Genomic DNA, 19,741 nt, shown 5'->3' with positions numbered 1-19,741 from the left:
TTAAATATTTATTTATTAATTATATTTTAATTTCAATAAATGAAAAGATATTTAAAAATAATATTTTTAAAATATTCTAATTTTTAATCCCTTTCCCTCTCTCTCCCCTCTTACACATACACATACACATACACATACACATACACATACACATACACATACACATACACATACACATACACATACACATACACATACACATACACATACACATACACATACACATACACATACACATACACATACACATACACATACACATACACATACACATACACATACACATACACATACACATACACATACACATACACATACACATACACATACACATACACATACACATACACATACACATACACATACACATACACATACACATACACATACACATACACATACACATACACATACACATACACATACACATACACATACACATACACATACACATACACATACACATACACATACACATACACATACACATACACATACACATACACATACACAAAAATTCATTTGATTAAACTTTTACTTAGTTTTTTAAACTGTAATTTTTTATACAATTTTTTTAGTGATATATAAATATGATAATTAAATTATTATAAACTAGACTAGAGTCATTACAGGTTTTTAATATATTTTGTATAATAAATTATTTATAATATTTATTAATTGAAAATTAAATATATATCTATTATATATATCAAAATAATTAAATTAGTTAAAATTTATATAATAATTTTTGTAAATTAGAAAGCAACTAATATTTTTTTATAATAAATAAAATAAATAATGATATTTCTAAATTTTAGTTAAAAATTCAAATCTAGCTATGTCATTTACTATTAGTAATAGACTATTGTTTAAATTAATAAATATAAAAATTATATTATATATATCTGTAAATAATAAAATTAATTTAACTAAATATTTAAAATATATTATATAAATATATGATTAATTGTTGGAATAAATAAAATATTATCTAGTAAATATTGTTTTTTATAAATATTTAAATAAAATGTTAATCTAGAAAAATTACAAAATATTATTAATTTTAAAACTCAATAAAAATTTTGTAATTATAACTATAAAAAATTTAATTATCATGATTTCAAATTAATGTTTATTTAATAAAAAAAATATTTCTTAAACAAATAAACTATTGATAAATCATTTGATTAAATAAACTATATATAAGTGGTTACACAAAATGTATAGTTAGTTAATATATATATATATATATTTTATATTATAGTTGGTATAAACTATTCAACAACAAAAAAAAGTTAAATTTTTTAAATTAAATAATTATTTAATTAAATTTAATTAATTAGATAATTTTAAACGAAATATTTGTTTTATTTATAAAAATATTATAATAATTATAAAAATTAACTTTTTTAATCAATATTTGGTAAGTATCAAATCAAAAATTATATATTAAAATTTAAAAAAATTATTTTTTTTAAATGTAATCAAGTTAATTGATTATCTTTTTTTAAAATAAAAATATTTATTTTAAATTATAGCATGTTGATTAATAATAATAATAATAATTATTATTATTATAAAATAGTAGAATCATATGGTTATTACGATTTTGATAATAAAAATAAAATGGGATATTTAATAAACTCATTAAACTACGTAAGTACAGTATATATATAATATTGTTAAAAATTTTTAAAAAATATTTATTTTTACTTATTTTATGTTGTTGTTGTTGTATATTTAGTTTTGTTTAATTTTGACTTTTTTACAAAATTTTTTTATTATAAATTATTTTAATAAATTAAAAAAATACAATTATCTCTACAACAAACAGTTGAATCTAATTGAGTAATATTAATGTTTAAGTAATAAATATTTATAGATAAGATTTTTATTTAAAAATTATTAAAAATAAGTATAATTTGAATTTTTATAATTATTTTAAATATGTTAATTTATTTTTAAAAATTTAATTACTAAACGTTTTTTTTCTTTATAGGCATTGGCAAACAATATATCATATTATGATTATGATTAAAATAATATTTTTAATATGACTTTTAGTTTTATTGCCTAGGTAAGTGTTTCAATATTTTTAAAAAAAAATAAATAGAGTATATTATAATTTTTTTTAAAAATACTAGATTTTTTGAGAAAACTATTAAAATTATTATAAAAATTATTTCATTTTATTTAAATAATTATATACTAATTATAGATTCAATTAAATCACCCGACTAGTTTCATCTTTGACTATTTATTTTTATATCAAATTGAGACCCTAGTAATCATACGATTCTACTTAAACATAATTTTGACTAAAATGTAGATTCATATGATTATTTTGATCACAATTTTGATAATATTAAAAAAATAATTTAATAAATACATTATTTATGATTGTATTTAAGTTTTTAAACTATTATATCATATAACCTAATCAACTAATCAATTATTTTATATATTTGTTTATTATTATTATTATTATTATTATATAACTAATTAATTAATTTTTGTTTAATCATAATTTTTATTATTTGTTAATTCTATATAAAAAAGATTTTAATTTTTTTAATGTAAACTAATACTAATTAAAAAAAACTGTTAATAATTTTTTTTATAAAAAATTATTAGTATTTATTGTTTAAATTAAATTACTGCATTTAGACTAGAAATCAAGTGCGTTTAAAATTTTGTATTATTATTAAACTAGATTAGATTAATTAATTTATTATAAAATGTATTTTTTAAATATAACAATAGATTATTAATAAAAAATAATTAAATAATAATTACAATTATATTTATTCTAATTTAATAAATTAAGTCAATTTTTTTACATTTAATTAATTAATTATAATCTTATACTATAAATGTTTTGCTGTTAATACTTATAATTTTGTTTTAAATATTTTTATATTTTAAAAAATAATAAACTGTACATTAAATTTAGCTAAAAAATATTAACAGTTTATATAAATCATTGATAATAATTATATTTAGACAATGGATACATTATTTAAATTTATTATATTTTATATGAATTATTAATGATTAAAACACTTGTAATTATAAAATTAATAAAATAATATTAATTTTTAGATAAAAATTTTAAATTATTATTTATTAAAAAAAATTACACTTTGCAAAAGCAAACTTTTTTACTTTTTAGAAATAATAATAATATAATTTCCATTATTTATGAATATATATATATATATAATTAATTTTTTTAAATGTCATTAAGTTAATTGATTATCTTTTATTTAAAGATATTATTTATTTAAAATTATAGCCAATGTATATTTCCAAGTAAATATAAATAATTATAATAATCATAAAATAGTAGAATCATATGGTTATTACGATATTAATAATAATTATAAAAAAATGGACGAAACAACTACAAAGTAATATTGGTTAGAAATTTTTAAGAACTTTATTTTTACTTATTTTTTTTTTGTTTTAACCTTTTTTTATTTTCAGAAATTTTTCAAATATATTACTAAATATTTTTTAATTTATTTATATTGTAGACATTGGCTAACTATATACTACGATTATGAATCAAATAATACATTTTTAATATTATATTATAATATTTTAGTTTATTGTCTAGGTAAGTAAGTTAGATAAATGATAATTCAAAAATAATAAATAAATATTATTATAGTATAAATTTTAACAAATACTAGATTCATTTTTTTTTTAAATAAACTATTAAACTTAAAATTTTAATTATTTTTTTTTTGAAAATTTTATTTAAATTATAAATAAAGTTTTAGATTGAATTAAAAATCAGCCTGGGTAGTCATATCATTTATTGTTTATTTTTAATATCAATTGAGAACGATATAATCGTACGATTCTACTTAAATATACTAATAATTGTAGAATCATATGATTATTTTGATCACAATTTTTTGATTAAAATTATTAAAAAATAAATAAATAATTATTTTAGACTGTCTGAAGATTTAATCTAATTATATAATTTACCTAATCGTATGGCAATTCAACTTAATTATAAATCTATTATTAATTAATTAAGTTAATTCAGTTAATTAAATAAATAAATTATCTAATCAAGTTATTTTTAATCATAATTTATATTATTTGCTAATACTATAAAAACGATTTTTATTTTTACTGTTTACTATTTAAAACTGTTAATAAATTGTATTTTTTTTTAATTATTAGTATTTAATGTTTAAAATAAATTACTTTTATGAATTAATAAATTTAGCCTGAATATTAAATTTGTTTAAAATTTTGTATTTTTTATTAAACAAGATTAATTAATTTATTATAAACATTAACTGGAAAAATATATAATAAAAGATTAATAATAATAATTAAACAATAATTGCAATTTTTTTGAATAAATAAAATTATGTTTATTATAATTTAATATATTAAGTGATTTTTTGCATTTAATTAATTAATTATAATCTCATACTAAATGTTTTGCTGTTAATACTTATAATTTTGTTTTGAATATTTCTATATTTAAAAAAATAATAAACTGTACACTAAATTTAGCTAAAAAATATTAACAGCTTATATAAATCATTGAAAATAATTGTATTTAGCATTGGATACCTTATCTATTATTTAAATTTATTATATTTTAGATGAATTATTAATAATTAAAATACTGGTAATTATAAAATTAATAAAATAATATTGATCTTTAGATAAAAATTTTCAATTATTATTTATTTAAAAAAAATTACATTTTGCAAAAACAAATTTTTTGTTTTTTAAAAATAATAATAATATGATTTATTTTATTTTATATAATAATAATAATATCAAACTGTAAATAAATTATAGTCATAGAAATTAAATCTTTTATATATTACTATTATTTAAGTCAGATATTGATATATAAATACAAATAAATTACTAAATGTTGTTTTTACTTGTCTAGAAATTATTGTTTCAATTAAATTATATTGTTTTTCAAAATTGTATATTTATTTTATTAAGTACATTATCAATTTTTTTCATATTAAAAAATTAATATTAAAATTTTTATTTATTTTTGTTTAGTTATTTCAATGATTATTTATTTATTGATTGTGTAAATAATTAATATTAATTTTGACAATTAAAATTATAATAGTGAAAATATTGGATTATTAAATTAATTTTTTGTTTTAAATCTATTGAATTTATTTAATTATAATTAAACTATACTTAAATAATACTAATAAAAACTGTAAACAAATTATAGACATAAATATTTATATGTATTTAATGTTTTAATAATTTACTATATTTTTGAGAATATTATTTCTATTCACTATTTTATTAAATCAATTAATTTTTTAAATATATAATATATTATTTTATTTTTTAAAAAACTGTATATAATTTATAGTCATAAACATTAATGCCTTATAATTTTAGTTTATTAAACAATATTTTATTCATATTTTATTATTACTTTTATAGATATAATTTTTATATATTAATTTATATTTAGTTTATTTCTGTAAGTTTTTGTAAATTATATACAATTTTTTTAATTATATTTAAACACATGAATTATGTTTAAATTTATTTTCTAATAATATATTTTTATAAAAAAATAATTTAATTTAATAATTACATCAATGATAATAATATATTGTATTTTAGCTTTAACATTTTTCAATTGTATTTTGTTAAGTAAATAATTTAATAGTTTTTAACAACAATAACAAAACAAATTAATTAAATGAAACTTTTGCAATATTTTTTCTAATTAATTCAGGAATAATAGGATTATTTAATAATTTTATATATAATAATTATTATATAATAATAATTAAATATATTTTTCTAAAAAAAGTACAAAATAGACTAAATATCAGCTAGATAAACTATTTAATTATCATTATTTTTTGATTATGTTTACATTAATTGGTAAATTTATTTTTATATAAATTATTTATCAATATATGTATATAAATATAATGATCTATTTTTTCCACAAAAATAATTGTTAAAAAAATATATAAAACGAAAATCATATTTAATAGTCTAGAATAAATCATATAGTTTTTTATTTAAAATTAACTATAGTTTTTTTTGGTTAGCTAACTGTCCCCGGCCCTAACCAAAAAATATATAAACTAACAAATTATGAACTTAAAATTATTAACCATATTATTTATTATTACAACAATGTTTTTACTAACATTGGGTATGTATACTAAAAAAAATATCATATACTGTATAACTATATTAACTATACAACTAATAATTTAGATATTAATTACATTATATATTAATAATTATTTTCTAATTTTTTTGAAACTTTATATGAAATACCTGTTTGCGCAAAAGGTTTGCGCCAATCATCATCATGAGCACCAAGGTACTGCTGCCAGTGCCGGTGCCAGTGCTAGTGGTGGTGGTAGACATCATGAAGGTAGTGGTGGAACTGGTAGTGGTGGTAGTCATCATACTAGTGGTAAACATCATGTAGGTAGTGGTGGAACTGGTGGTGATGGTAGTCATAGTGGTGGTCATCAGCATCATGAAGGTGCTGGTGGTGGCAGACACAAACATGGTAAAGGTAATGGTGATCAACATAATCAACAGGGTCACCAAGGTCAACATGGTAATGGTGGTAGGGGTAGGCATGCTGGTGGTGGTGGCCAAAAGGGTGGTCAGCATCATGAAACAGGTACGGCAGCCACAGCTGAGGGACGTTAAAAAATGTTTATTTTATTATTATTTTTGTGTGCATTTAATTAAACGAGTATATCATACAAATTTTGATAAATATTTTTGTTTTGTTTTGTGTATATATTATTATAATTATATTTTTTTTAAATGTAATAATTATCTAATTTAACTATTTTTTTATTAATTATATTTGTGTACAAAAAAAACAAATAATAATTATTATATTTTGTAACATGTTATTTTTTGTTGAAAAAATTATTTTTTAATTTTTTAAATGTTTGGTTTAAATTTTGTTTTTTGTTGTTGTTTTTTTAATTTTAAATAATAATTGATGTATCTCATTTAGTATTATATACAGTATTATTGAAATAAATTATAAGTATTTAACATAAATTAATTTAGCTAACAAGTTTATTTTTATAGTTAATCAATAGTAATAATAATAATTAATTGTTATTTTACAAAAAAAAAGTTTTTAATATAATAATAATAATCAGTTTCATATAAATTGTTTATTATATAAAAAATACATTTTCTAAATATTTAAGCTAATAATACAAATTAATTAATAATAATAATGCAATAAAATTTTAATTAATAATTGACATGTATATTATTTACATTATACAGTATTATATTTATTGACTAATAAACTATTAATTATTTTTGTTACTATAATATGTTTTTTTTTAATTATTAGATCAGTTGTTTTAAAAAAAATTGAGTAAATAATATTTATTTTTGCAATTATAATTATTTTTAAAAATAGATTTTTAAACAATTAAACAAGCAAAAAAACAAATGCAAATTATACATTGTTTAATCATTGTTTGAAATTTTTTTTTCAAAATAAATATATTTCAATTAAACATTATTGCAAAATAAACTTAAACTACAATATATTATGTTATGTTATAAATTGTTATTATAAAAATAATTAAGTATTGATAACTTATTTTCTAAATTTTTATTAAACTTTTATATTAAATAAATTTTTATAAACATGAAAACATTAACAATTAATTTTCTATGTCTACTATTATTAACTGGCTACATTATATTGAATATGGGTAAGTTATATTTAACTAATTATATTTAATTAATTAATTATATTTAAATTATTATATTTTATTATTAAAATTATTCATTTTTGAAAAAGCCGTTTTTGAAACAGTAATTACCACAACAACACCATCAAAATCGGGCTCCGGTAGTATCACTACTACCACTGATAAGACACCGAAAAAACATTTACAGGAACGACACGGAAAGGCCAGACACCATAAGCTGGCAAATGGTACTGAAGTTGATGACTAAAACCCCACTAATAATAATAATAATAATATTTTTAATAAAATAATATTTAAAAAAATTACAATAATTATTATTATTATAAATATAAATAAAATGCACTTTTTTTATTTAAAAAGTTAAATTTTGTTTATCAATTTTATTAATATTAAAACTATTTTCAATAGTCTCAAAATTATAACTAATAAAAAGTACTAAAATTATTTTTTTTAATTATTTTTAAAATGTATTAATATTCAAATGAAATAAACTGAAAAATAATTTCAAACATAACATATTGTCACATAAAAAATAATTTTATTAAATGTCAAATTATTTTTAGAAAACTAAAACAAATTATTACTCTAAAACCTAAACACTAGTTATACAATAAACTTATAAAAACAATAATATTTTATTTAATTAGTACAATACTATAGATAACAAACAATTATCAGTCATTTAAAATAATAATCTACTAAAAATATTTTTATTAATTATTATTATTATCATTACTACAAACATTAAGCAATAGACTGTTAAATAGTAAAAATAGATATTAATTATTAAATATATAGCAAATATATTTATACAAACAAACAAACAAACAAAAAGTTATTTGAATAATATAGTAATAATTTGTTTTTTTAAATGCATAATTTAAAATGTACTGTAAGAATACCAGTTGCATAACTGAATACAGTGCTGTCAAAATAAAATTGAATTGAATTGAAAAAAAATTGAATTGAAAATAAATTATAAAAAGTTAATATTGTAATACATAATATTTAATTTCATAATGTTTTTTTGTATCAGTTATTAATAATAATCAGAAAATATTTTTTTTCAGATATAAAAGCTATTTAAACACTAGATTTGTCACACAATTGAAATACTGAAATATTGATAACAAACTTATATATATATATATATTAGAAATACGGTATTATATAACAAACAAACATAAAAATAATACTATAATATTTGATAATTTAATTGAAACAAAAGTACAGTACATGATATATACAATGGACTTATTATTATAATATATATTTTATATCATATTGTTATATAGTTTAAAGTACTAAGTTTAGTATATTAATATATATATATATATATTGATATAAATGACAAGTAATATATAAAATATCAATTTTTTTATTGAAATTAATGCTAAATAATTTATATACTATTGAATTATTATAATCATAATTTGATATCTAGAAAAAAAATTGCAATACAGTTAGGTATATAATAATAATGATTCAAAAAAAAATTTAATTTAGTTTTTTATTTTTTGAATTATAGTTAAATGCTTGTTTAAATACAAATATACTGTAAATATTTTACAATTTTTTTAAATACTAATTATTAAAGTAATTTTGTGCGTGTGTGTGTGTGTGAATAATAACAACATTTTATTAATAAAATAATTTACTTTTTTTAATTAAATATTTTTTTTACAAAAATAATTTTCATTAGAAAACATATTGGAAAACATTTTTTTCCAGCAATTATTCATTATATTTAGTAAATAGTTATCAATTTATTTGATTAATTAATTAGTTATATATAAATAAATAAATAAAAATATTTATTTTTTATATTAAATTAATATTAATTAATAATTTTTGTCTTAATCATGACGTTTCAAATTTTGTTTAAGTTGTTTGTAATGAAAAACTTATTTCTATAAATTGTTTTTTAAAAAAATATTTATTTATTATTATTTTTTTGCTATTAAATACAACAATAATAATTATATTGATATATACAGTAATAATAATAATAATTCACCATGATACTTAAATCAATATTACGCGCGCTTATTAGGCGCAAACAAATTGCTACCGACAAAATGGAGGTCACTGAACTGGCCCGGGTACTATCAATGTTTGATTTAATTTGTCTAGGTAAATTAACAAAATTATTTTTTAAATAATAATAATTAATATTATTTTTTTTATATTATTATTGTTGGTTACTATTATTTGTTTGAATTTATTATATTTAAATAATTTAAATAATTTATATATCAAATATAATGTAATAATTATTTTATTTATTTTTTTGCTGTTTAGGAGTGGGCTCAACACTGGGCACCGGTGTCTATGTGCTGGCCGGTGATGTGGCCAGTTCAAAATCGGGACCGGCAGTTATTATTGCATTTGTGATTGGTTAGTTTTAAAATTATTTAAAACTTTTTAAAATTTTTAAATTATTGTTAAATATATATTTTTCATCTCAACTAAATTAAATACCTAATTGTATGACTAATAATATGTAATTTAATATTTAATTTGAAAAAAGTATAAAAATTTGATATTATATCTTGATATCTAATATTTTTTAATTATTTTTTTAGCTGCAATATCATCAATGTTTGCTGGTATGTTATAATTGAAAAATTAATTAATTATAGAAAATATAAGATAATTAAATAATTTAATTTTTTAATAAAAGGCTTATGTTATGCTGAGTTTGGCTCACGTGTGCCACGTGCCGGCTCAGCCTACCTATACTCCTATGTAACGGTAGGCGAGTTTATGGCATTTGTCATAGGCTGGAATCTGATATTGGAAAATGTGATAGGTAATTTTTATAATATTATTTAAAAAAAATTTTTTTTAATTAATTAATTGTTTTTTTTAGGTACAGCATCTGTAGCACGTGCCTACTCTGTATATTTAGATGCCCTGTTTGATGGCAAAATGTCTAGCTATATGCTAGAAAAAGTGCCCATGCACGTATCGGAATTGGGCCAGTATCCAGATCCATTATCGTTTATATTAACCCTGATACTAACTGGTTAGTTGGAAATATTTTTTTAAAAAAATTATATTAAATAGTTTTTTAAATGTAAAATTATAAATTTTAATATTATTTAGTTTATTGTGTGTGTGTGTGTGTGTGTTATTATTTATAAAAAAAATTAATTATTTATTAGAAAATAGATTATAATTATTTGTTTTTAATTTTTAATGCAAAGTTTATATTGTTATTATACTATTGTTGTTTTATTTGTCTATAGTAGTTATGAAAATAATTTTCATATAAAATAAATAGAAATATTATTATCATTATTTATTTTATTATTTACTAATTTTGTAAGATTTTAAAAGCAAATTATTATTAGAAAAAATAAATAAATAAATTATTATTTTTTAAAAAACTGTAATAATTTAATTATTAACTAATAGTTTTATATAATTATAATTTGTTAGTATATGTTACTAGTTAACTAATCTAACCTAACCTTATATACAATATATTAATTTATAAATAATAATTATATATTTTTTTATAATTAATACTTAATAATAATTATATATTTTTTTATAATTAATAATAATAATTATTATAATATCTAATGATTTCAATAGTATTGTTGGCCATCGGTGTTAAAGAGTCGATACGTTTTCATACATACATGACTTGCGTTAACCTATTGGTTGTGGTGTTTATGGTGGTGTGCGGTATCATTAAAGCCGATACACATAACTGGGCCATAGATAAGAGTGAAATACCCGATAAATATGCCGATTATCGGGGAAACGGCGGGTTCTTTCCGTTCGGGTTTCGCGGTGTTATGGAGGGCGCAGCCACCTGTTTCTATGGTAATATCACTGCTCTCTCTCTCTCTCTCTCTCTCTCTCTCTCTCTCTCTCTCTCTCTCTCTCTCTCTCTCTCTCTCTCTCTCTCTCTCTCTCTCTCTCTCTCTCTCTCTCTCTCTCTCTCTCTCTCTCTCTCTCTCTCTCTCTCTCTCTCTCTCTCTCTCTCTAGTTATTTATTTATCTTGAATTTATAAATATAGTATAAATTAATTTTTTGTGAATTTTTAAATATAATTTAATAGTAAAATCGTCACATATTTTTGTGTAGTGAATCTCTCTCTCTCTCTCTCTCTCTCTCTCTCTCTCTAAATAAGAAAACTATTTATAATATAATATCTACAGTATATTAACTATAATAAACATTTTATAGCTATTTATTGTATTGTATTTATACTTTTATTTTATTATTATTATTATTATTGCATTATATCTACTCTCTCTCAGCTCTTTCAGTCACTTATTAAACATAGAAATTATTTTTAAAATAATATAAATTTTTATATATATAATACTGTATTAACTTATTATAGCATTTATCGGTTTCGATGCCATTGCCACTACCGGTGAGGAGGCCCGTAATGCCAAACGGGCCATACCTATCAGCATAGTTACATCGCTGGCACTGGTATTTGTGGCCTATTTTAGTGTTAGCGCCGTCCAGACACTGATGTTTCCCTACTATATGCAAAGCAAACAGTTTACCAAAGGAGCTACCTTTCCCTATATATTTCAACAGTTGAACTGGCAATGGGCCAAATGGTTGGTATCTATAGGTGCCCTGAGTGGCCTATCAACTAGTTTGCTGGGTGCTATGTATCCGCTGCCCCGTGTACTCTACTCGATGGCCAGCGATGGCGTATTGTTCCGTTTTCTGGCCACTGTTCACCGTAGGTTTCAGACACCGTTGTACGCTACACTAATTGCTGGGCTATTGACCGCTATAATGGCCGCCTTGTTTGATATCGACCAGTTGGTCGACATGAACTCTATCGGTACACTCATGGCCTATACACTGGTAGCCGAATCTATACTGATTATTAGGTTAGTTGTGTTATTTTTTTAGGTCATTCCTCTACTATATCTATCTATATATTGTTATTGACTATTAACCGACTGTACCGATAGATATGCCGATGATCTGGACTTTATCAACGATGCGGACAATATTAACGATATAATTGATGACCATTTTGCCAATATTGATGGCCAGCAAGTGGTGACCACTACCGCTACCGCCAGTCGTATCGCTAGACAGTTGATTAATTTGGACGGCATTACCCGTCCGACTTGTTTTACATCCCGAGTGTCAAACACATTGATTGCCACAATTAGTTAGTAAACTGATTTTTAAAATGAAAAAAATATATAATTATTTTTAATTTTTGTTTTTTTTAATTAATTTTTTCAATCAATCAATCTATTGAATAGCTTTACTGATAATCGTATTGGACATTGAATTGTATGAAATGTTGGACTATCTATACGATGGTAATGTCGGTGCCATTGTAGGCGTGTGCCTGACCATGCTATTGATATTAGTAGTTGGCTACTGTCTAACTAGACAGCCAACAATTGCTAAATCAAAAAATTTTGAAGTATTATTATTATAATTATTATTTATACAATATAAACTAAAATTAGTCTTTTATTTGAAACATTTTTAGCTAGATTATTTATTATGTGTTTTTATTTAAATAATATTTTTTTTAAAAAAATAGGTACCCTGGATACCATTGGTACCGTTTTTGAGTGTATTTGTTAACGTTTATCTAATGTTAAACCTATCGAAAGCAACCTGGATCAGGTTTGCCGTTTGGATGTTTATCGGTTAGTTTGATAATAATAATAATAATAATAATTAAAATTAATTAATTTATATTATTATCTGTATTTTGTTGTTGTTTTTGTTGATAGGTTTACTAATATACACATTATATGGCATTAGACACAGTAGTCTCAGAAATACTAATAATAATAATAATAAAATTGTTGAAAAAATTTCGGCAAAAGATTCATAAATAAAATTATTTTATATTTTTTATAATTAATAATATTTTTTTCATTATTGTAAATCATTTTGTTTGTTATATTAGTTTATATTAATTTACTAGTTATGTTAATTTATATTTTTAAAAATTTGATTATTATATTTTAGTTTATTTTTGTATTATATATATAATTTGTAAAAATATATTAGTCACACACCAAAAAAAAAACATTTACAAAATTATTAAATACATGTAAATATATTTGTATTTTTTTGAGTTTATCATTCAATAACAATGATATTACTTAATACAATAGTTAATAAAAAAAAATACTATACAGTAGTATAAAACGTATATAAAAATTTGTTAAATCATTATAATATATTATACAATACAATATACTGTATTGTAGTAAAATTTTAATGATTAAATATTAATAAAATATTTATTGTTTATCGTTTATTATAATGTATTAATAATAAAAAAAATATCAAAATAAACTAATAAACTAATTAATATTATATGAACTCAAGTATTAATATCTTTGGATTTAATTAAAATATATTATATAAAATAAAAATTAATAAAAAATATATTTTTATTTAATGTCACAATTAAATTAATAATAATAATAATGTTATCACTATTTCGCAGAAATAATAATATTGATAATAATTGTTAGTTAACTATTATTATTATTTATTTTTAAACTGGTGTTTATTTAATAAAATAAAAATACTTTAATATAATTGTTGTATTAAAATTAAATAAATAAATTATTTAAAAAAATATATCATGGTAAATTGTTTACTATTTCAGTGGTTAGTGCGTCGCAAACACATTGATCTAACACGTGTCGAGTCTAGTCAATTGGCGCGCGTGCTGACACTGTTTGATTTAATATGTTTAGGTATAAAATTATTATTATTGTTAGTATTATTATTAGTAGTATTAGTAGTATTATTATTAGTATTATATTTTAATAAATTACCAAAAAAATTATTTAAAAAAATTAAATTATTTTATTTATTTAGGTATTGGTTCAACACTGGGCACCGGCCTCTACGTACTGGCCGGTGATGTGGCCAGTGAAAAAACGGGACCCGCCGTAGTTATTGCATTTCTAATTGGTTAGTTTATAATAATAATAATAATAATAATAAATACATATTATTAACAATTATAATTATTATTATTAGAGAAAAAAATATAAATATTGCAATTATAATATTTGTGTTCAATGAATTTGATTAATTTTATAATATAATTTACATAAACATTGATAAATTTTTAAAAAATAATAATAATAATTAAATATAATTATTTTATGATAAATCAAAATTAATAAATTATAATTTTTGTTTGTTTGTTTATAGCTGCAATAACATCATTGTTTGCAGGTAAATAAAACTTTAGAAATTATCATTTACCTTAAATATAAAATTATATATATTTATATATATATATTGCTAATAAAATGTCATATTTATTTATTATAAATAATAATTTTAAAAAAATTAAAAAATTCAAATTATAAAAATTATTTTTTTACATCAATTATTTTTACTGTTGTTCAATACTTAACAATAAAAATAATTAAATTAATTAATTTGTTAAATTTAAATTTATTATTAATTATTATTATTATTTTTAATAGGCTTATGTTACGCTGAATTGGCTGCACGTGTGCCACGTGCCGGCTCGGCCTATATCTATACGTATGTATCGGTGGGCGAGTTTATGGCATTTATAATTGGCTGGAATCTTATATTGGAATATGTGATAGGTACATTTTTTTAGAAAAAAAATTAATATTTAATTACTTATATATATATACTGTATAAATTATTTTTAAAAAAATAGTATTAATAATATAAATTAATTTAATATAATTTTAAATTTTGTTATTATATATGTTTCGATAGTATAGCTAACATTTTTTTAACTAACTATAATTTATTATTATAAAAGGTACGGCATCGGTAGCCCGTGCCTACTCAGTCTATTTGGACGCCCTATGCTCGGGTACTATATCCAGACACCTGCGCCAATGGGTACCCATGAATTTGTCCGGTTTGGGTCCATATCCCGATCCATTGGCCTGTGGGCTGACACTTATCCTAACAGGTTAGTGGGGGTGGAGTGGGATGGGTGGGGGTGAGTTAGACCACCTAAAACAACAAATAAATAATATTGTAGTTACCAAACAAATAAAATAAACATTTAAAATATACATTACATTTATATAAATTATATATTGATATAGTTATATAAGTCTATAAATAATTAATTATTATTATAATAGTTTTTAATTTAAAAAAAACTATTTAAATAATTATTTAATATTTATTAATGAATTTTAAATACATTAAAATATTTAAATAATAATATATGTTATTAATAGAAATTAATAATAAACAGAATTAATTAATTATTTATTTATTGAATGTTTCATAATATTTATAAAAATCCACTAATAATTAGCATTTTTTTAAGTTTATAATTATTTTTTTTAAATATTAACAAAAAATAATAAATTTTTTATTAACTAAACAAATATTAAAAATCACAGTATTGTTGGCCATCGGTGTTAAAGAGTCGATACGTTTGCATACATACATGACTTGTGCTAACCTATTGGTCGTAGCGTTTATTATAGTTACCGGTAGTATTAAAGCCGATAGACATAATTGGGCCATAAGTAAGAGTGAAATACCAGATAAATATGCAAAATATGGCGGCGACGGCGGGTTTTTACCGCACGGTTTTACCGGTTTGATGGCCGGAGCGGCCACTTGTTTCTATGGTATGACTATTTATTTTATTTTTTAAAAAATACTAGTGTTGTATTTTGTTTCAAAATATAATAAGTTTAATTTGTATATAATTTATTAGTTCAGTATTAACATAATATAACTTTATTTTGTTAATTAATATAACTTTATATATATATGGTTTCAATGATTATCTTTTTATTGATTTAATATATAATTAATAATCAAAATATTATTATTATAATAAAAATAGCTTTTGTCGGTTTCGATGCCATTGCCACTACCGGTGAGGAGGCGCTTAACCCTAAGCGGTCGATACCATTAAGTATTATAATATCATTGTTTTTTGCATTTGCGGCCTATTTCGGTGTCAGTACCGTCCAGACACTGATGTTGCCCTACTATATGCAAAACAAACAGTACACTAACGGCGCACCGTTACCCTATATCTACGACCTGTTGGGCTGGCATTGGGCCAAATGGATAGTATCGGTGGGTGCACTGTGCGGCCTATCAACTAGTTTGCTTGGCTGTATGTATCCCTTGCCGCGTATACTCTACTCGATGGCCAACGATGGCCTAGTGTTCCGATTTCTAACTTCGGTCAATCACCGAACCCGGACACCGTTGATGGCCACTCTATTGGGTGGCTTGTTGTGTGCACTGATGGCCACTTTGTTTGATATTACCGAATTGGTCGATATGATGTCCATTGGTTAGTATTGGTAGTACTACCAGGTGCTACCAGTCTATCTTTTATGCTAACCTCTCCCCTCTGTCTCTCCCTATGGGGGAAAAACAGGTACACTATTAGCCTATACACTGGTAGCCGAATCTATAGTCATAATCAGGTATTGTTTTAGGTTTTATATCAACTATTTTTTTTGTTTAATGGACTGACCTATTGTGTGGTGATAGGTATGCCAACGACTTGGACTTTATCAACGAAACGGTTAATAATAATGATTGTATTGACTACTGTTCAACTAATACTAATAATAATACCAGTGCTAACTGTGATCAGTCAACCACAACCACAACAACAGTGCCGGCCGTTTGTCGACAGCTATTAAACTGCAATCGCCTGATACGTCCGACACGTGTTTCATCTATAGTGGCCAACACGTTGACAGCTATAATCAGTTTAGTTATTATTTGATTAACAAAATAAATATTTTTAAAAATTTAAAAATAAAATAAATAGTTTATTTTATTATATATAAAATTTTGCTTGACCCTCTCATTACCCCTCCCCTCTTACTTAACCCTGATATATATATATTTATTATTTAAATATACTGTACTAAATAAAAAATAATATCATTAATTTTTTTTTAAATATATAAATTAAAATTAAATATTTATATATTTTTGTTTTAGTTATTTATAATTATAATTAAGAGATTTTCTATTTTTAAGAAATATATTTTATTATTATTATTTCTCTTAATTATATAATAAACTATAATTATTAAATGTATCGATAGTTTTATAAGTTATAATATATTTAAAACATTTAATATTATTAGTGCGAAAAAATGAGTCAATTTATAACAGTATATAAATATTTTTTATATAAATAATTAATACATTATTAGTAAATGTTTTTTTTATTAATTAGTTTTGTGATAATATTATGTAATATTATTATTATCATAGTTACTGTAGTATTAATAATTTATATATTTATTTTTGAATAGCACTACTAATCATAGTACTGGACATTGAGTTAGTAAAACTATACGATCAGCTCCTGGTTGGACATACCGGTGCCATCATCGGTGTTGTCCTAACATTAGTTTTGGTCATTTTAGTTATGATTTGTTTGACACGACAGCCAACTATAGCTAAATCTAAACACTTTGAGGTTTTTATACCTAAAATAATTATTTATTAATTTAATATATTTTAAAATTTATTGATTTTATAAAAATTGATTGAAATACAGGTGCCGTGGATACCGCTAATACCGTTTTTAAGTGTTTTTGTCAACTTTTATCTAATGTTAAACTTGTCGACCGCCACATGGATTAGGTTTGCCGTTTGGATGGCTATCGGTATGTGTTATATATATATATATATATTCAATATATTAAATGTTATAAAAAAATTTATTAATTTTAATAGATTTTTGTTTTATTTTGTTTGTTTTCAATTTATTAACTAACAACTAATTAATTTTTATTTTCATTTATTTTGTTAGGTTTTTTAATTTATTTTGGTTATGGTATTAGAAATAGTAATCTAAATATTATTAAAGTTAATAATACTGGTAGTCATAATAATAATTGTGATAAATAATAATTAATTATAATTTAAGTGATAAATTATATTATTTTTGATCATGTATATAATTATATTTTTAAATGTTAATTAAATATGTATATATATATATAAATATTGTTTATTTTTATAATTATTATTTAACAACTATGATATTACTCAATTTAGAAAATAATAATTCTAATACTATACAATTGTAAAATTTTTAAATATATGTATGTTATGTTATTTTAATATACAATAACTGTATACTGTATTCTAGGAAAAAATTATGATTGAATACTAATTTTTTTTAATTAAAATATAAATATAATTAATTTTATTTATTAATAATTTATAAAAATTATTGGTTAAATAATAATTATATATATATATACATATAAATTTATATTCAATAATTACAAATAATTATAAACTGTAAACCTTAAACATAAAAATAGTTTTAATGCATATATTATTGTTAATGTTTATATTTACTAGATAAATTGTAAAAATTTTATTTTTAAATTTTAAAATTAAAACAATTTATTTTTTTAGATAATGAAATTAATTATTCTATATAGGTTTTTTAACTTATGTTAAAAACTACAACTTTTTCAATATAAAACAAATTATTTGTTATAATATTTTATTTAATTTAATTATATTACAATATAATTATATATTTTTTTGTTTATTCAAACACTATTTTCTAAAATTAAATAATATTTTTTTTATTAATATAAGTTGACTTAAAAAATTGTAAATTCTAAATATTTTTAAAAAAAAGTTTTTATATTGAATTTATTAATTTAGTTATTATTTAATACTTATTTATTATTAGTTTTAATTTATAACTATTATTAATATATAAAATAAGATTAATTTATAATTACCTGGAATATGTGATTGGTACATTTTTCATAAATTAATTAAAAAACCCTGGTTAGGGTATTAATTTAAAACTAAAGTAATATAGTTTAGTTTAAAAAATTAAATAAAAATTTATAAAAAATATATATAATGTACTATTTATATATAATTTATTAATAAAATAATTGTTTTATTTTTAAATTGAAATCTGTAATAAATTATTTAATATTTATTATTGATATTTATTTTAATTTAATAG

The 19,741-nt window shown here is 20.0% G+C and overlaps 3 protein-coding genes across 3 annotated transcripts; all 3 read left to right on the top strand.

Moving 5' to 3' along the window:
• The first annotated feature begins 6,312 nt into the window (after nt 1-6,312).
• Nucleotides 6,313-6,708, top strand: LOC128959673 (uncharacterized). The gene has a single exon (XM_054305676.1). It carries the CDS (start codon nt 6,313-6,315, stop codon nt 6,706-6,708), a length of 396 nt encoding a protein of 131 aa, XP_054161651.1.
• Nucleotides 6,709-9,762: 3,054 nt separating this feature from the next.
• LOC128959672 (cationic amino acid transporter 2-like) lies at nt 9,763-13,603 on the top strand. The gene is made up of 11 exons (XM_054305675.1): nt 9,763-9,884; nt 10,053-10,148; nt 10,337-10,360; nt 10,435-10,563; nt 10,624-10,779; nt 11,355-11,588; nt 12,116-12,626; nt 12,711-12,916; nt 13,014-13,180; nt 13,304-13,412; nt 13,500-13,603. The coding sequence occupies exons 1-11, from the start codon at nt 9,770-9,772 to the stop codon at nt 13,601-13,603; spliced, it is 1,851 nt and encodes a 616-aa protein (XP_054161650.1). The 5' UTR covers nt 9,763-9,769.
• A 765-nt stretch (nt 13,604-14,368) lies between these two features.
• LOC128959671 (cationic amino acid transporter 2-like) lies at nt 14,369-19,202 on the top strand. The gene is made up of 13 exons (XM_054305674.1): nt 14,369-14,483; nt 14,608-14,703; nt 14,950-14,973; nt 15,231-15,359; nt 15,545-15,700; nt 16,146-16,379; nt 16,601-17,062; nt 17,150-17,198; nt 17,266-17,489; nt 18,048-18,214; nt 18,296-18,404; nt 18,551-18,606; nt 19,194-19,202. The coding sequence occupies exons 1-13, from the start codon at nt 14,369-14,371 to the stop codon at nt 19,200-19,202; spliced, it is 1,830 nt and encodes a 609-aa protein (XP_054161649.1).
• The last annotated feature ends 539 nt before the right edge of the window (nt 19,203-19,741 follow it).

The sequence above is a fragment of the Oppia nitens genome, unplaced genomic scaffold (genome assembly GCF_028296485.1).
Source record: "Oppia nitens isolate AA-2021 unplaced genomic scaffold, nextdenovo-longstitch-racon4-pilon3 scaffold4_pilon_pilon_pilon, whole genome shotgun sequence".
Taxonomy (NCBI): Eukaryota; Metazoa; Arthropoda; class Arachnida; order Sarcoptiformes; family Oppiidae; genus Oppia; species Oppia nitens.
Note: the sequence above shows the minus strand (reverse complement) of the source record. Positions and strands in the feature narration are given on the sequence as shown.

Bases quoted from the DNA above. Each gene is read 5' to 3' on its own strand.
- LOC128959673 (XM_054305676.1), top strand. From the start codon at position 6,313: ATGAAATACCTGTTTGCGCAAAAGGTTTGCGCCAATCATCATCATGAG.
- LOC128959672 (XM_054305675.1), top strand. From the start codon at position 9,770: ATGATACTTAAATCAATATTACGCGCGCTTATTAGGCGCAAACAAATT. The intron at 10,361-10,434 runs GTATGTTATAAT...TTTTAATAAAAG, and splicing joins AATATCATCAATGTTTGCTG to GCTTATGTTATGCTGAGTTT. The intron at 13,413-13,499 runs GTTAGTTTGATA...TTTTGTTGATAG, and splicing joins TGCCGTTTGGATGTTTATCG to GTTTACTAATATACACATTA.
- LOC128959671 (XM_054305674.1), top strand. From the start codon at position 14,369: ATGGTAAATTGTTTACTATTTCAGTGGTTAGTGCGTCGCAAACACATT. The intron at 15,360-15,544 runs GTACATTTTTTT...TTATTATAAAAG, and splicing joins TATATTGGAATATGTGATAG to GTACGGCATCGGTAGCCCGT. The intron at 17,199-17,265 runs GTATTGTTTTAG...GTGTGGTGATAG, and splicing joins GAATCTATAGTCATAATCAG to GTATGCCAACGACTTGGACT.